Below are 19,039 nucleotides of genomic sequence, written 5' to 3' on the forward strand. Positions count from 1 at the left end.
GCGATAGCCTCTCTCCTCTCTCCGTTTTCTTTCTCTGCTTCCCGCTCGTACTCTCCCGACCCGTTCACTAACCGAGCCCGGCTCGATACTCGACGCTCATTATTATTTAAACAATCGAAAGGCCAACCCTAACGACCCATTGGCAGCATCCAATATTAATTTCTTATCGATTTTTACGGCCACGTACCGCGAAAAGCTCTCGCGACGAGATACTCCATTCCGTCGATTTGCAAATCTATTACGCGCCCGTGTACCGTGACAGCCATCCTCTCTGCCGTGCATCCACGCGTTTGCCGTTTCACGTTCGCGAAATGAATTATTGCGATCGCGGCTCGTGGTGGTACACGCGGCACGCGATTAGCGTCGTCGATGTGCTTATGATTTGTCATCGAGTCCCCCTCTGTAGACATCGGTGTACGAGGTGTTTTCTCACTCCGACCGTACAGTGATTCTTTCGTGATATTTTGTCGACGCGAAGACACGTATATCAGGAATTCTATCCGACGACGCGACGTTGCCCTAAGGCGATCCAGGCATACGGCGTAGGTTCGAGAGAGATCGGAAGATCTGGTTCGTTAAGTGGCAAAAAATCGAGGCTCTAGCCGGGCGACAAAGAGAGCGGAGAGGTTCCACTCACCTGGAGGATCGCGACGGTGATCCGGAATCGACCCAAGGTGCCTTAGACCGGCGATACGAACCCGCTACCCATGGACTGCGAGCTGTAACAGTTGATTTCAAACGTTAACCCTGTTCCTATTTCTATACCACCGTGGTTTATACACGCGGTTTCTGCGCGGATCGAGCTATCAAGGTTGGAAACGAGGTTGGTCCACCTACCCCTTGTAGAACGGTTTAAACGCAGTGGTGGCCTCCGTGGGCGGTAAGCTGGCAGTGGTCTGATGCTGGTGCAGAATGGAGTTCTGTCCCGCCGCCGAGAAGTCCTTATGAGGCGACGCCTGTAATCTGGAGCTGAAGGAGGAACCGCTGCTGGCCGAACCGGAACTGGTCGACAAATAGCCGCCGGCAGCCGGATGACTCGGCCCGTACGGATTCGGATTACCGTTGGTCGTTGCGTTGCTGTTGCCACCAGTGCAGTAACCGCCCGGTGGTGCCTGGATCACTCCATTCGGTGTAGCCACCTTCATGTTGGGCGGTGTTTGGGGTGGAGTGTCCGTACCAACCTCGGGAAACCCCGCCGCCGCCGAGGAGGACGCGCTCGAGCTCGATCCGGACGAGGAATTGGGGTTGTAATGGAGCTGCCCGCCGGACGAGGACGAGAGAAAACCGCCGTATCTCGTCGCCGCGCTCGAGTACGGCGCGGTCGCGGCTGCGGAGGGACTCATCGACGCCGACGAGGGTAACGCGAACGAGCTCAGGTTTCCACCTCCACCCCCGGCGCCGCCTCCACCGCTACCACCGGAACCACCTAGCCAAGGCTGCTGCGAATGATGGTGATGAGCCTGATTGGACAGGTGGTGCTGCTGCTGTCCGTAGTGTTGTTGGTGATGAAGATGATGATACTGTTGATGGTGAGGATGCGTGAGAGGCGGAGGAGTCTTGCTCGCTGCTGTGTCCGCCAGCGACCAGATTTTCGGCTTGGTCGCCGGTATTGGTACACCGGCAGCGCTGCAGTCCGACTTGATACCCTCGTCCTTGAGATGGTCCTCTCCGGCGTATCCTTGATGATGATGGTGATGGTGCTGCATCGCATGGTGAAAGGGATGCTCTCCTCGTCGGGGGTCCTCCTCGAGATCGAGGTCGTCCTCCTCGTCCAGGTCCTTGTCGTGCTGCAAGTGCTCCGCTTTCACGTGCCTCATCGGCTCTGCAAACAGACCGGCGCGCGTCAATTTAGTAAATTGGCCGTTGAGCTTCGATGGTCGACGCTGGGCCGTGCATCGTCTCGTGATCAAGGAAAAAGTTCCCTACCGGTCATAAACGCGAATACCTCGAGTGGTAAGTATATAACGAATAAAAGCCAACTTAATAGCTCGTAAAATTCCCCCCTCTTCTCCTTCTCCTTCTCTTTGTCCGCGATATAATACACGGGATAGAGAGGAAAGGCAAGGAAATGGAGTAAGATGGAAAACATTTTCCACGGAACTGATAGAAAATTTAGTAGGGTTAACGGTATCGCATTACGAGCTCGCCCCTTCCTCTCGTTATTTGGCCTGCACGCAATGTCAGAATTAATGGTTTATAATCCCTGGTGTGAAAGTGAGATCTACGCGAGTCGGACGGTATATACATATATCGGGTTCCCCGGGTAGCGGAGGGTCGACGACGCCGGGGGAAACGTATCGAAGCCTCCCTTGAACCCCTTATACGGTTAAGCTGTAAGGGATGCTGTGAAAAAAAGGGAGCGAAGCCTTCAACCACTTTGAGGCGCGAGAGATTTTAGTTCCCCCTCGAGGCAGGGAGAACACCGGGAGAGAAAATAGGGAAGCTGTATCCTTTTTCCCTTTCCCTCTGCCTCTCCTTCGTATCTTCCTCTCTTTTACTCTCGCGAGTCTCTCTCAGGGCACTCTAGGATCGTCCCAAGCGTCTGCCAGCTAGCTAGCCAGCCAGCCAGCCATCCAGCCAGCCAGCCATCCAGCCAGCCATCCAGCCAACCATCGAGCCAAGCCAGCCAGTCAGTCAGGGGTGAGAATTTCATTAAGAGGTTCGAATGAGTCGGCAGAGGGTTTACTTGATGGGTCGTCAAGCGATAATTCCCAAGCTGGAAGGGGCCGCAACCCCCGCGCCAGGGAAACAGAAATGGACGGATAGATGGCTGGCACAGCAAGACAGAGAGGAACGGAGATACGGAGAAACAGAGAGTTTAGGTTTAGGGTGCGTACGCGCCCCCTTATAAAGGGAACCTTATGGACCAACTAAATAGATACCACCGTCGAGTCCACAAGTGGCTCTTTAACTTTTGACCCCCTTTTATCAGTCCTTAATCTCGTAATCTTCGCGCTGTCCGACACTGTACCTCGGACAGGACGAACCACGTCATCGATTCTATTTTATAATTTCTACATTCCCGACATCGGAAATCGTAACTGTAACTTCGACAGACGACAGTATCGACATTTACCGACAATGATAGGGATAGCCTGTTGCTGTTGACGTACTTGAAAAAAAAAAAAAAATCGAGTGGACCACTCGTGGAGAGTATCTTACAACAAGGCCAGACTGTGGCAGCCCTCGCGCTCGTGCTCTCGAGTGACCTTTTCCCTTCGACGTTTGGCATGGAAATTCATGAGGGCTCTCTTGAATTTAGCAAACTTCCTGGCAAACCTTGCGGCTGTCTCGTTCGACCCGGTACACGCCATATCCTCCGCCGTATTCAAGGGCCGGCGATACGGAAACCGCATTCGACATTCATAGGCGTGGAACGGGCAAGCTATAACGCACGACCGAATACGTTCCACGTTTCCAACGTTTCATCCGGCGACTCCTTCGCTGTCAATATTCCCGAGAAGCAAAACGGTGGAAAGGTCGGATATATTCATACGCGAACACAAATCACCGTGGACTGGAAGGAGCGAGCTGGTAATAGAAAACAAATCGCTTTCGTACGGACTTCGTTCTTTCTCGGCAGATTTTCGGTGGGCTTGTTTCCTGCGTGGTCCTTTAAAATTACGAGGTATCACGGGACGCGCGTGACGCGGCTCGACAACGCAACGCCTAAATGTCCCGAATCGAATAGAGCTGGGCCGAGAGCCAGTGAGAACTGGAGAGAACGAGCGCGAGAGGGACAAAGTAAAGGGCGGCAGACAGAGGACAAGCGACGAGGCAGAGAGGATGAGGACGCGAGCAACAGAGAGGACCGATATTGGCCAATGTGCGGTGGGGTAATGGTGGCCATAGGAGGGTCCGTACCATTCGTCTCGCCGCGGGCGCCGATACATCACCGTGCCTCAAACCACCACTCTCCGTGTATCTATATACACTCTGTATATACATGGACCCTGTGGCACAGAGTGTATATGGTCCTACGGATGGCTACTCAGCCCGGGCGCACCCTCCGCCTCTCACTCACAGAGCCACGCTTAGGGAGACGAACGTGTGCGCGAGCGCGCGCGCGCGCCAGATCGAGCGCCAACCTGTACGTACCTACACGTACAGGTACGTATTCCGTACATGACGCTGTGCACGGTGAAAGTGTACGTGTATACGTGTGTTTGTATGCTCGTGTATGTCAAGCGTATACGCGCGCGATCGTACCAATACCGACGAACCCGGCCGCCGGTCCACCAGGGGACCAAACCGAAGGCCATTAATCTCTTTGCGCGGCAACCCGCAACCCGTCACTGTGTTTACCCACATGTGAACCATTATGTCCGCCTCCGCGATATAGAGCCCGACACACGGCCGGTTTCGCAGCGAATTTCTAACTCGCCGTTTCCGGCCGTTGGGCAAAATGCCTGAATAAGTAGCCTATCGAGGCGAGCGACGGCCGAACGACGCCAAGGGGCGAATAGAAACGACTGGATCTCGCTCGCTCGTCCGACGATTTCAGCGACGCTGAGAAACTCCAGTTTGGTAATTGAATTTACAGGCTGTCCGGGACAAACGACTCGTGCTACGCGACTTTGAAACTCGACCGACTCGAAACGACCTGCTTCTTGCATCGACGTTACGTGGCTTGAAAGCGTGGTATTGGGATTTGCACGATCCGATAGGGAGATGGTGTAGGAGGAATTTTAAAGAGGGACGTGTAGACTGGAAAACAGGAGAGAAGTCCAAGATTCTAGGCAATGTCTGTCGATATTTTCTAGAAATCTACGGACGGCGTAAAGATAGAAATCATTGACATCCATGTATAGGACGATATTTACGAATACGTGGGTGTAAAAGAAGGCATATCGATAATTAATCGGAAAAATGCTCAGTGTACGTATAATATGTAAAAATATGTAAAGCCTATTTGAACGCGTAATATTCAAGGAAATATAAACACTTCTGGAGATACGTGTAAATATTATAGCGTCAGCGATGCCATAAAATCGCATAGTTTCTGCGCGGCGGGCCTCTCCAAAACAGCGTACAATTTCCAAACAAGAACGAAGAGTACTCGAACAAGAAGGAACTCGTACGCTTCTCGAATCCAATAGAGAGAAGTGGCATTTATCGTAAATCGTAGCGGGACTCGAGAGGATCAGAGAGGCTCCGTTCTCCCTAGAAACGTTCGCCGTCCGCAAGGATCTCGTCGCCGATCTCCGTGAATGGCGCGCGATCCATGCAGGGTGAGGTCGCGTACGGTTATTGTGCGCGGAATGGATGCTTGCGCAATATCAGAAACGGCGACCGATGGCCACTCGATATCGGGGAAACTAGTCACGCGAGCGCTACACGCTACCGACATTCCTCGAAGAGATCGGTACGCTTCGCGGCCTGGTTCACCCTCGACCGCGCAACCGCGCAGCCAACTCCGACCTATTGTGTACACCGTACATCGGAACATCGATAATTGGCCCCTAATGGCGGTGCTTCTTCCGAGATTCGAGACACGGGTTGTTCTTCGAACATTCTTGCGGCAAATGCATGCACGACTGCATGGATTATTGCGTTTCGTGCTGTTACACGCGTGCAAGCTTATCGACTAAACTTGCCGGCACGTAGGTACGGTGAAACGAGGCTTCGACCTCAACTTTTTACGGGCAGTATGTATTTTTATCTTCGGCATGCTGTTTCGAATAATTGGGAATATAACAAGGTAGGGTTGTTCGAGTCACCCGAGCTTCGATATTTTAAAATTCAATCGTGAACCGTTCGCATGGAACGATCAAACTCGTTGCATATTATTAGACGCTGCTGCTAGTTTCTAACGTAGAAACGAAAGAATTATCCGAATAAACGTCTGTTGCTCGGATCTACATCGTTCGCTCGTTGTTTCGTCGTTGTGTGCGAGAGAAAGCTGGAAAAAAGTCACTCACCGTTTTCCTCGAGGCCTCTCCTTGCCTCCTCTCCGACTCTGTCGCCTTGAGTGTCGCTCGCGAGATCGTCCTTTTCCTTGTTGTCCTCCGAGTCCGTGAGAACCGCGTCATCGTCGTCGTCGGTCTTGTTTTTCGGTTCCCAAGTCATTTTGTTCTCCTTTTTGAGGCGCCGCCGCGCGTTCGCGAACCAAGTGGACACCTGCGTCAGTGTCATCTTCGTGATGATCGCCAGCATGATCTTCTCACCCTTGGTCGGGTAAGGGTTCTTCTTGTGTTCGTTCAGCCAGGCTTTCAGCGTTGCCGTGGACTCCCTCGTCGCGTTCTTCCGCCGTGCCGCCAGGTCGTATCCGGCGCCGTATCTGCAAAGATAGTATCGTACCTTGTAAATCGACGTCGCTATAACGTCAGGGAAAACTTAACTTCTAAGCCTCGGCTAGATTTCCTTGATCTACTCTGTAATCGTTTCTTTTTACATATAAAAGTGCTCTATATCGTGGAATAATTGACCCTTAAATCAACTCGATTTAATTCGACTGCCATAAATCACTGCTACGACCGTAACGCTGCCTCGAATCGCTGTTTAACGCCTCGGGCAAACGCACTAGGGCCAATCATATTTCAATCAAAGACGTTCCACGTGATTCTATCCTAAAACCAACAATTCATCCTCCGCAACGATAGTAAAAACGTAACCATTGTTCAACATTTGTCGAGTCGAGCCACTCCACTCGAAAAGTGGCATCTTGTCGAGGGTGCGAATTCCCCGTAGATTTTGGCAAGACCAAAGTGCTGGGCGGCAGAGGGCGGGGGGAAGAGAGAGAGAGAAAGAGAGGAAGAGAGAGAGAGAGAAACGGCCTTCCTAGATTCATTCCCCTGGCCGCGGGCTGCGCGCCGGAGCATCGAACCCTCCGGGATAGGGGGCGACATCCTACTGGGTCGAGGGTGATACTCCGGCAAATATATACGGAGAATAAACCCCTAGCGGCGGCGTGATTCCATCGAGCAACCCCGGCACTCACTCGCTGTAATGGCGATTCGATCGATCCCCTCTCCCTTTTCCGTCGGTTGCCTCGCTCTAGACCTGCTGTTCTTCGTTCTCCCTCTCGCTCCCACCCCGTGTCCTCCCCACTGGGGAGCACCACGCGAGCCTGTTATAGGTATGTACTATTATATACTGTAGCCTAAAATACCTATCGACGATCCATCGGACGTGGAAGGGTGGCGGCGAGGACGATGGTGGTGGTACCACTGTTCGAGGCAGTGGTTACCAGCGACATTGTAGCCGAAGCGTGACGTAGCTTGACGGGGTACGAGAATCGGATTCGGGGAGGACACGCGAGAACAGTGAATAGTCCGACGATTAATGGAAACCTTTGCACGATTCCTGATATCGCGATAGATCTCGCCGAGAATCGGGAAATAGACGAAGGTGAATGAATTTAGGCTACTATCGCTTTAAGTTGACGATAAATCTTGGAAGGCTGGTTAAGCTCGATATACGCAATAATACGATAAAGCCACGTAGAAGCAAAATTCATCGATCGTTGCATTGAAAAAATAAATTGTCTAACTTGTGCCAACGCAACTCGTACTAACGTGATCAAATTGGTAGAAACGACTATCAGATTCTCTGTTTCTAATACGATTACTAAAGACGTTTTCAAAAAATACAGCTGATCGGTTTGATGCTCGAGTGACTCGATTTAGAGCCTCTGAAAGCTCTACGTACGAAACACGAAAAGTGGAAGCTTACATACGAAAACAGTGTTTTATCGCGACTCGTAAATTGATAAAGCACGAATCGTAATTCGGCGTTTCGCAAGGAAAATAAATAAGCGCGCGTAGGGCGATGTTTTGCGGGGTCGAAAAGTTTACGGCCGGCACTGCTTTTCGAAAGGGAATCTATCGCGTTTTACGTCCTCGCCCGACGAGATCATCAAAAGATCCTTTTTACGCGAACGCCAGAGTTTATTCAAATGGAGACGTTTCCCGAGACTAAATCGCGTTTTACGATCGCGCGCCTATCCGGCCGATTCTGTTCCGATGGAGCGCGACAAATGGCCCGATGAGATCTTCTGTCCAGGCTTACGAGTTTAGACGTGATCTAATCTCGGGTTTCGTCGGCGGAACGACCGACGAGTCTCCTAAAATATTGGTCGCGTTACGTCGATCGAAATTCGTACCGAGACGCGACATTCTCTGTGTAGTTCTACGTTGTATATCGAACATATGCTGACTATTTAAGAATTTTTCAACTATACAGTACACGCGCGTTATATCAAAATGCAAAGGAAATGTCTTTGAAGGTGAATAAACTGGCGAGATTAGAGTCGAGGAAGCAAAATTGTCACCGAGGAAGGAAAATAGAGTCAAACGGAACGAAAAAGCAACCGATTAGGATCGTGTGCTGTCACTCGAGAAGCAGAGCAGAAGATTACGTAATTCCCCTTTCGAAATTCAACCGTTCCTTCCCGTCGTTACTGCAATCCACATCCGAGATTGGCGATGACCGCGTCGATGGGGATGAAGGAGGTAGCGATCCGAAGGAAGCGGACTCGTGCAAGTTCGAGGACGTTTCACCCTCTATTAAACTCCCTCGGACAAGGGAAAGGCGGCCGCCGTAGATCTCGTAGCTCGTCTATAAAATCAGCCGCTTTTTTGTTCGTACCTTTCCCTCTACCTTTCACCTCCCGTTCTCCCATCCACGGTATCTTTTTCCCCTTGCTTTTCGTTCGAAAACGTCCGATCGATCGAGATTGTTCCAGATTATCCGAGTACGACGAAAAGAAAACGGACCACGAGGAAAAGTCGGTCCCTTTCTGGATTTATCTTCCAGGATTGACGTTGAAGATGAACAAGGTAGAATCAGGTACGAGGAATCGACTACCGAATTTTTCTTGGATTTTCCATTAATTGTTCACGAGTCGACTAATTCTCGATGGTAAGAGACACGCTAAAGGTAGGAGCTTGAGGATAGTTTTTATCACAGATCGAAAAAATATCCTTGTGTTTGACATTAACGCGCTTGAACTGCGTCGATACATTTCAGCGCTGCAACAACTTTTAATCGTTATTATCACTCTGGCAACTATTTCGACTATGACCCGTTCCATCCACGGCTATCCATAGATCAACGCCAAAGAGAGTTCTCCTCTCTGACGGAACAAAAGTTTCCATCGAAACTATCCTCGTATCAATACAGCGACGAAATCGCCTACGAAATGGCGAGGCTTCTTTGTCCGCGAGAGCCGCGGCCGGATCGACGAAACAGTTCATATAAAGTTGCGGGAGCACCGGTGGAAACGTAACAACTCGTTCTGCGAATAGCCGGGGCGGGAAGTTAGAAATTGACAGCGGCCGCCGCCTCTAGATTTAATCGACGCCCGAGCCCCCCTCATTGATATGCGCAATTTCGACTGCCTCCCACACGCGCGCGGGGGCCAGCCCGCTGCCGCCGCGCAATTATCCACACGTATTCGAACGCTTGGCCGTGTGTAGGGGCCGCGATTTACATACTAAGTGTGGCGTTGCGTGCCAGCGGAGAATCGCTCGGATGTATCGACGCGATCGTTCTGCGCCCCGATGCAATGCAGATGCGACAACCAGCGAAGCTCGCGTCTTATACGAGGAAGGTTAGATCGAGTCACGGTCTTGCGCGTAAAAGTTTGCGACACGGCCGTGCGAATCTTTAGAGGCAAAGAGGGAAAAAGGACTCGGGCAGAATCGTCAGGAATCTGAACTGCGTGGGCTCCTCCACGATCGATCGCCGAAATCGAGTTCCAGATACGAACGCTTGGAATTTCGTGCCGTATATTGAACGTTGGTAATAGAGTAGAATTCCGAGTCGAAACGACACGCTTTATACCTGAATCCTCCAATTTTAATAATCGTGTAAACAGAGTTTGATGGAGATGAAAATATCGCAAGCTGTATATGCGCAGTAACGATCATCGTACAGTGTCGGCGTGTACGATTATTACGACAGCGTACAACGTCGCTATCAACGATCAGCGAAAATTTAATCGAATTCTCCTCGCACAGGAATCAAACTACCCTTTCGTATTTCATCCACGCTCCTCGTTACATCTCGAGCTTAGATTCCAACGAATCGGTCAGCAAATATTCATCGTCGGACGATCGTGACGCGTTCTCGTCGCATATTATCGCAGTGGGAACGAAAACGTACGCAAATTTAGAAAGACAAAACACGGCTCGAGGTGGATGGAGCGAACGAGGTTGCGCGAGAGAAACGAAGAAGGGTGCAACGCGGAGATACGTGGCGAGTGGTGAACGCGCGAGGGTGGGAAATAGTGGAAAAGAGAGGATATCGTCGAATAGCTCCGGTAGGTAATAACGATGCGAAAGGGGGGCAGAGATGAGCGCGTAATACTAGACACCAGGGCCACTCGAGCGACTCATTAGGGGCTTTGCATATGGTGGCGTCAACCTCGAAAGGTTAACCAATATTGGCAGAACGCGCGTAATTACGTCCTCCGGCCTCGTATAGAGCCGTGTATATAGCCTCGATAGTTACGCCCGGTCCCGGATGTGCAAACGTTTCCTACCTACCTACCTACCAACCAACCTACCAACCAACCAACCAACCAGCCAGCCAACCAACCTACCTACCTACCTACCTTGTGCTTGCACCACGCAACCTACCTACCGCCGCGTCTGCTCCGCGCGCGCTGCATCCAACTGACCCGCCTCCCCTCTCTCTCTCTCTCTCTTTCTCTCTCTGTGAAACTGCAACTGCTGCACTCGGCGACGACAACTTCGCCACCTCTTATCTAATCCGAAGCGTCGCGTCGTCGCTGATCCTTTTCACCCGACTCGTGTTTGAAACGATTTTACTCTTGCGCGAGAACGACGGTTTAATGGTTGTCCGCTGCTACTTGCAACACTCGCGACATCTATTATATCTGGGTAGGTGGATGTCGACTTTGGAAGCATTTTAGATCCTAGAGCAGAAATTGCCGAGCGATGTCGTACGAGTTTCGGAACGCTTTCGACTGCGTTAATTTCGAACAAACGTCGAACAATTGTTAAGAGATTCCAAAGTATATACAATTTGATTGTTAACGATTAACTCGTGGATCGATATTTTTGCAGTCTACACGATGCTACAAGGAGGTATTAGTAGGAAAATCATGAGAATCTTTCAGCTCAACTGCTGGATAGAATCCAACGAATAATTTGTAGAGTAACGTTTTCAAAAGCTTCGTGATCAAAGTAGTAGTCCTGCTACAAAGTCTAGGAAAAGTCTCTCGTGCCGCTGTTATAAGCATGTTAAAACAATCAGGATATTGAGAACATAAACGAGATAAACAAGATATCAAGGTCACTCTGTATAGAGCTCCTACAGAAAGCGGACCACGAATTATAATTTTAATTCCGATAAAACGATTTACACGAGAGTGAAGTTAACGAAGGTTCTTTTTACCGGCGAAACGATAAAAATTCCACACCTCCGGATTAGCATAAAAATTTCACGATCGTTACATGGTAGGGGTCGATTATAGAGTTGGCAAACACGCGAGAAATTTTTCTTGCAAAGTTGGAGATACCGATCGATCTACGCGACGACGAGAGCAAAGAAAAATCGTGCTCGCAACCGGTCGCGGCTCCATCGCGGGAAAAAGCTCTCCCTCGCGCGAGACCGCTTCTCCATAGTAGACGTCTGTATCTAACGATCGAATAAAAAGCGGTATCTCCGCATCGAGCCAGAATTGAGTTAGCTCGAGCAACAGCGTTCGAGAGCACTGCGGCGCGATTTCATAGTTCGGAACGACCGTCGGCGAAGTCGAGGAAAACGGTTCGGTTGCGACCGATTTTCTCCGGTTTTGACGAGTGAAAAGACTGGCGGTCGTCTTCGAGGCAATTAACAGGAGCCAAAGAGAACATTTGGAGAAAAGAGAGCGACGGACCGATGGAACCGTATAATGGTTCTTGAGAGTTTCGTCGGCGAGTTTCTCAAGGAAGACCGACGCCGTTTCACTGTGATTTTTTATTCAACAGTGAAATAGCGGGGTATCGCGAGAGGACTTGGAGAGTTAAAACGGGAAGGAAGAGAGGAACAGAAGGGCGAGGGTGTCGCGGGATCTACGTGAAAAATGGCGCTCGCGAATGGGAAAGCTCCGGAGAAGATCCGTACGTGGCCAGCATCTGCGCCACTTTTACTCGTCCTCGTGAAGATTATTCGAGGGAGTGGATCGAAAAGGAGTGTCGATGTATAAGACGAGAGAAAAACATTGATCGCCCGGTCTTCGTTAGCTGGCGCTATAAACTGTTTCAGGAAATTAATGTTCTCCGACAGAATTAAATGAACTGTATTGATTACCACGTGGGAAACTTGTCGTGGAACGAGCCATTCGGCAAACTGGATAAATACTAGCCGCGATATTTTTCACACTATTATTACACGCCATTAGTAAACAGTCAGTTATTCCGTAATTTCAATATTCTTCCCATGTTCCCCTCATACTCGGCGTTTAAAATATTTAATTCAGCAAAGTAGCGATTAGAGGGAATGGAAATTCTCTAAAAGGAGAAAACAGAAACAGACGGCACGAGGGTTTTGAATTCAGCGTCACGGAAGACAGGCTGCGAGGCACATGGATGTTGGCGACAGTTCCCAAAGGATCCTAACGACGTATTTCTCATTTCCTGTAATCAGAGCGTCCTCATCCGTCCGTCTCAATCGAGTCGCTTCAGCCTGTTAGCGGACAGTTCTCCAATTCAAGCGTTCGAAACGCGGCACCGAGCGGAGAGCCGGCGAGCGCGCCGCTGATGAAACAATAGCGGCCCGTCGCCAACGACGAAAGTGACGACACAGAGAGAGAAAGAGAGAGGAGAGAGAGAGAGAGAGAGAGAGAGAGAGAAAGAAGCAAAAGCGACGAGGAGCACAGCACAGACACAGAGCGGAGGAGACAAATAGAGCGAACGAGGGAGGACAACGAGGAAAGAGGGCGAGTGAGGGCCGTCGTATTATTAAGCAAGTAAATTAATAGAGGCTCGGCGAGCAATGGAGAGCGCCGCCCGAGCGAAGAGGGTGAATATTCCACGATAAACAATGCCTACAGTTCGGAGTTTTGCACGGGGCGAGCGCGCACACACGCTTCGCGGCGACGTATACGCGCGTTCGTTGGAAGCGAGGATTCTCTAGGAGGAGAAAGAGGTAGAAGAGAAGGAGGAAGAGACGGCGAGGGACAGAGAGTACCGGCGGATACAGGAGAGAGAATCAAAACTGCGACGTGTGGTGCGTGAACGAGCGAGCAAGCCGAGCAGAGGAGGTGTACACGCGCGTGAACTGTGCAGAGAGCCTAGCGTGTTTGTGTGTGGACACGAGGGTTGCTAAGCAAAGTAAGTAAAGCACCTGTGGGAGCTGGCTCGCTGCTTTGGAGGGTGGAAGGAGGTAGCTACGTTAGAGGTGGAAGAAGACGAGGTGGGAGAGGAGAAACGTAGCAGAGACCGAGGAACGAGGAGCTTGATAGCGAAAGAGAGTGGCGGCAAGGGGGGAGAGCGAGGAGGGAGGGAAAGGGAGCGCGAGCGAAAGAGAGAATAGAGACTAGAGAGGCTTGGCGAACAGGCGAGCCAACCCCGGGAGGAAGCCAATCAATAAACTCACTCACTCGCTCTCCTACGGAGAGAGACCTACTGCTCTCCCTACACTCGCAATGCGACTATATATGTATACAGGCAACCTGGAAGCCTCCATTACGTACGCCCACTCGGCTGCCTACAGCCATTTTGTAACCGTTCGCCGTGCACGGTTTCTCTCGAATCTCTGTGTCTTCTCATCCCCCTGAGCAAACGAGAGAGACAGAGAGAGAGAGAGGGGGGAGAGAGAAAGAGAGAAAGAAGGAGAGAAAGAAACGAAGGCCGAGGAATCGAAAGACGACCCGACCTGACCACGTCGCGTCCAACGATGACGAGAAAGCGCCGTTCGGCGAGATCAAAGGAATTCAAACGGCTGTCGATCGAGATCTAGCTCGATATCGAGTTCTTCCTCGCGAATCTTATCATCGCCGATGATCTTTTCCCTTCTAATTATCCATCGAAATTTCCTCTCGTGAAACGAGAAACGTGTCCCCATGGAGAAACGTGTTTTGAAATAATGTGGAGAAGAAAAGAAGAGCGAGAAGGAAACGAGAATTTAGATTTACGAGCCACGAGGAAAAATCGAGAGCTGCAGGGGAACCAAGTGTTTCCAATTACGCCTAGCGTCGAAATCTATGTCGATGTCTCGTTTTGTCAACGGCACGCGACACATGGTTTTCGAAAATAACCCTGTTCGTTCCCACGAAAGCTGCTCGGAAGCTACCAAGACCCGTAGCCAGCCAGCGCGCCACCTTCGAGCCGGGTTATTACATGCAGGTTACCAGGGCGGAGCTTCTCTTTCGTCTTTTTTTCTCATAAAACGCTCTCACGAAGAAAGTAACGCGACCTGGTTTATTTTCCTCCGCGTTCCCCGCTCCACGCTCCACCAACAACGAAATTGCCACTCGCCAAAGGTGACCATGTCCCTTTACCTTCTTTTTATTTTTGCACGTCGTGTTTCGAGTAAACGCGCCACCTGCGAATGTTGGTGTCGCCGCGGCAAAAGAGCGACTTTTTCCCCATAATTTTAATTCTGCCCCGATAAATAATCGTTCTACCGTTCTGACAGATTTTGATATATCGCCGATGTATCGCGATACAGCGGCGCGCGTCGAGCGTGCTACGCGAGAGAGCGAAATAAATTTCCGTCGTAAATTCACCCGTCACTTTTTCGTCCGTGCTGCCATTATTAATCAAAACACGGATCCGTAACGAAAATACAGATCCCGTGGGCCGGCCTCTATCCGCCCGCTGAAAATACACACCGCCACCGACGAAATCACTTACTCCGATACAATGTTTGCGGCCACGGATCGACGGTGTCGTCCCCAATGCGCGACAACCACCTCTTTCTCGCCATCGATATTCCGCAGCTTCCCTACAAGATGAAGTACAGGGGTCCTCGTGTTGACAGCACCCTCGTAACTCTTATCCACGAGCGGCAAGAACGAGCATCCGGTTTGCTCGTCACCCTTCTTACGGATTAATTGTCGCTTACCTTCGTTTGGGCGTGTGTTGTTTTGTAAATACAACAGTCTCGAAACTCGATGGGGAGAAATTTGATGGAAACGGCACGTGGAATAAAGGACGGCTCTTGAAACGAGCGAAGATAGAAAGAATTCGACGATTTATCCCGTTGCTTTCAGACGATTTTTTACAATCGTCTCGTAAAGCCTCCTTGGATAAAGTAAAAAGAATCGGAAGTCGCGACATCGAGATTCGAATCGAGTATCTTTAAACGCGAACACGAAGCAGGAAAGGCAGTTGTTGTCCGTTTGGTATAAACATCAACGGGCCGCTTAAAATTGTGTACCACTCCGGTTATATCGGGGCGAAGATATTACGAATTCGCGATAACGATAACCATTGCTGCCGAGGATATGTGTAACGAGTACGAGAGATCGTGACTCCTGTTTTAATGGCGGCACCGAGAGCGGTTCTCGAGCCACGCGAAGGGACGAGAGAGAGTGGAACGCGGCTGGTGGTTTAATCTAATGGAGCCGAGAGACCATGAAACCTGGTGATAAACTTACCCGTAGGCGGCCAGGGTTGGATCGTAGGGATAGTAACCCGTGGCGGCAGGTTGGAGGGCGGCCGTGCCCCATGCAGCACCCATATCCGCCGTCATCCCCATTCCCGTCGTGTCCTTCAATCCGTACGGATTTCCCTGCAATCGAATCGCATAATTAATTACCTTAGTAGAGATTGCGGCAACTCGAACGTGTAGAAATTAGAAATTCAAAGTACCCTTCAAAGTTACGGTTGGAAATTAAAAAAAAAAAGAAAAAAAAAAAAGGAAAAAAGAAAGAGTAAATAAAGATTCTGTTCTCGCATGGAGGAATTTGATTTTAGATGGCGCAAATTAGCATTATTAATTGGCAATTATTTGTAACATCAAAGAGAAGAAACGAAAACGAACAACACGATCCATCTTCCACCTTCTTATCTATCTGCGTATTAAGGTCAGCCGTGCGAGAACGCTTAAGACCGCGATGTTACAACTAGCTTTATTGTAAACATTGGATACCATATGACAACGCTACACCAACTTTTAAAACGATGATCGATTAGGTACAAGCGACGATGGTTACCAAGGATGAATACATTGTCTCGGCAACTTGCACACCTTCCGGCGAAGCTAAAATAAATACACGGTATAAAACTCAACAACGTGTATCATTTATCCGTACGATTACGCGTACCGTTCGAGATATCGCATTCGTATGTTAACAAGAACGGCACAAGCGGCAGAATCGCGACCATGAAGAATGATATACAAAAGCGACGGTTATTTTTACCACCGCCTCGTGACTAATTTCGTCTGCAAGCTCGAATATTCCCTGTCCCGAACGGAGCAGCCCACTCGCGGCAATTTATGCAAACGGTCCATCCGAATTAAAATCGATCGATCCATCATCTTAAGCGGCAATCTCGCCGCGGCGCAGGTTCGTTCCAACGAGGTCACGCGGATCAGTCAATCCATCGACGAGTGACTGACGATCCGTTAATCGAGCTACACCCACGAGAAACGCTCGTATTATCCACCAGCGAATTCGTTCGCCAGTAATAAAACGATTCCAGGGACGATTATCGCCGCGAACAATCGTGTACTTCGCCTGGTTCTTCGAAAGGAAAAACGAAACAAACGTTGGAGAAAGAGAGACACGAACGAGGCTAGGGAGCGAAAATTTCGAGTTTTAAACCGGTCAACGCAGACGTTGCTACTCCGTCTCGGCCGGATATATCTGCTGGCGCATCGACTCGCGGGAATTGGATGTTTCGAAGTGCCGGTACAAAGCGCGTCATAAAGACGCCCCTTGCTTGGAGGCAGAGACAGAGAATCGTGGAGAGATCCGAAGAAAAAAAGGAGAGAATAGGCAGTGACGTTTGGGGGTGGAGAAGCACGAGAAACGGTGGCGGCGCGTTTGCTGGCTAATGGTAGCACAATGGGATATTATTAGAACGAAGTCTTAAAGCCGTTTGGCGCCAGGAAGTTTCGCGTTACACAGATCGGCGGCGACTCGTTCGCCTTGCTTCCCTGACTCTTAATTCTCGCCGGGTTCATCCCTTCGTTTCGAATCCGCTCCGGTAGCCGTGGCTACCTTTGTGGACCACCGTTCTCTCCCTTATACCCTTCTTTTTCCCCTTCTTCCTTCCAATATGTAAAAAAGAAACGGAGAAGAGGAAAGAAAGAAAGGGCACACGTATTTGTCCCCTGTTGCCGGACTTCCATGCCTTCTCTTTCCACGGAGGCAATTTTAATGGAGAACCGCGGGTGGTCCACCGTTGACGCCTCCAACTATTGTTACGAGTGCGGAACGCCGCTCGGTCACCAGCCGATTATACGACCCACCGTGCATTATTAAGGTAGCAATAAACATGCGCCAGTCGAATTTTCTGAACGCATTAGGACAGATTTGACTTGACTAGGCCAGACTTGATCCTTATATCTGGTCTTCGAAACTACAAGCGACCGATATTACGGTTAAAATCATAGTCAATTAATATTTCTGTAGTAACGAACCATTGCACCTTCGAATATGAAACCTACACGTTTCTTTCTCTTCCAATAAACGCTCGTAGAAATTACAGAGACAGTATCTTTCACCGTTTGATCAGCGTGCGTCACGACACAGCCGCGTCTCTGGGCGAAAAACGATGTCGCGGCCGATTATTATCAGAGAGCACGTGCACGAGCGGATATCGGTGGATCGGCTGCGATGAAGCGATTTGCGACTGGCGTGCGTTTGAGTGTACGTGACGAGCCCAGAAATTATTAAACAGCAAGTGGAAGCGTATAAATTCGATTAACGTTAGATTCGAGTTTTCGTTGTTCGTGGTTCCGATACTCGAAAGGTGAACGCAAGGGCGAACGCAAGTTTTTTCTTGCATGTTCCTGTACCAAGGGGGCTACGATTTAAAAAATTTCCAAGTTCTCGTCGATTTGTCCTTGATCGCGTATGGAGAAGGAAAACGAGAGAACGGCATCTACTTTATTCGCTTAGAGTTCTTTTTACGACGATGTTGCATGATACGTACTGTTCGCCGGAACTCCAACCTTTCCTTCGATACAGAAAGCTTGGAACCTGTAACCGTTAAACCGATGCAACTTGGCGAAAAAAAAAAAAAAAGGAGAAGTTCCAACCCTTTTTAATTCCGTGTAACACAAAACAAAGCTAAAACAAACCTTACCACGTTACTCTAAAACTTAATCCAAACGCTTCTTCCACACCCTCGGGAAGCCGTGATTCGCCGCGCCCGCGCGCGCACACACATACACACACATACACTTACATGCATGCACACACGGCCAATTAGCACACGCGGCCGTACTCCCCGAAAGTTTGACGGGCGAGTACAATGCCAAGTTGGACGGCGCCGTTTCGCGGAGTTCGATCCTGAGGTCAGCGACAAAAGACAACCGGCGGAAAAGTTGGCCGAATATAAAGAGGGGACGACGTGACACGAGGCCCTCGAAGTTTAAAGTTGGAGGCTCGGCCAGCAGTTCGGCTCGACGATAATTTAATTAACGGTCGACAGGGTGGGTCGAAGGGATCGGACGGAGTTTAGTATCGATGCGTAACGATAATGAAGCCGTAGTGAGTTTTCGCGTGGGACAGCAGCCTTCAGAACATTCTAAGCTACGAGGCGATCGGTTCGCCAGATTTCGTTGAACGTTCCTTCGTTCGCGAGAGATGAGAGATCGTACATGCTCTCTATTCGGAAGACTATTTATTCTGCGGAGAGCTTGCGTCGAACGAGGACCACCGTGGTCGGTTAAAAGAGGCCGCTTTTTATTAGTTCCTTTATCGCTCTTCGCTCTCGCGCCACCCACTTCATTCAATGCTAATCCGATTCTTATTATATTATAATGCTCGTCGAAACGACGGCGCGCCGGTCGAATCGTCGGAAGCACATGCTTCCTGCTTAACGATCCCCACTTTTTCTGCCTTTCTCTCTTTTTTCCTCCTTCGTCTTTCGAAGAGACAAAGGGTCACGGGTGAGGTGAAACGAGGAAG

General features: G+C 50.0%; 1 protein-coding gene across 2 annotated transcripts in view; it reads right to left on the reverse strand.

Annotated features, from left to right (window-relative positions):
* LOC122569408 (homeobox protein caupolican-like) overlaps positions 1-19,039 on the reverse strand; it is a 76,130-nt gene that overhangs the window by 12,464 nt on the left and 44,627 nt on the right. For both annotated transcript variants that reach the window (XM_043730405.1, XM_043730406.1), the window contains exons 3-6: positions 15,554-15,687; positions 5,922-6,280; positions 838-1,822; positions 638-719 (exon numbers count right to left, since the gene is read on the reverse strand). In XM_043730405.1, the coding sequence (XP_043586340.1) occupies positions 680-719; positions 838-1,822; positions 5,922-6,280; positions 15,554-15,687 (1,518 nt within the window). In that variant the 3' untranslated portion in view covers positions 638-679. The remainder of the gene's footprint in view (positions 1-637; positions 720-837; positions 1,823-5,921; positions 6,281-15,553; positions 15,688-19,039) is intronic.

The sequence above is a fragment of the Bombus pyrosoma genome, linkage group LG7 (genome assembly GCF_014825855.1).
Source record: "Bombus pyrosoma isolate SC7728 linkage group LG7, ASM1482585v1, whole genome shotgun sequence".
Lineage (NCBI taxonomy): Eukaryota > Metazoa > Arthropoda > Insecta > Hymenoptera > Apidae > Bombus > Bombus pyrosoma.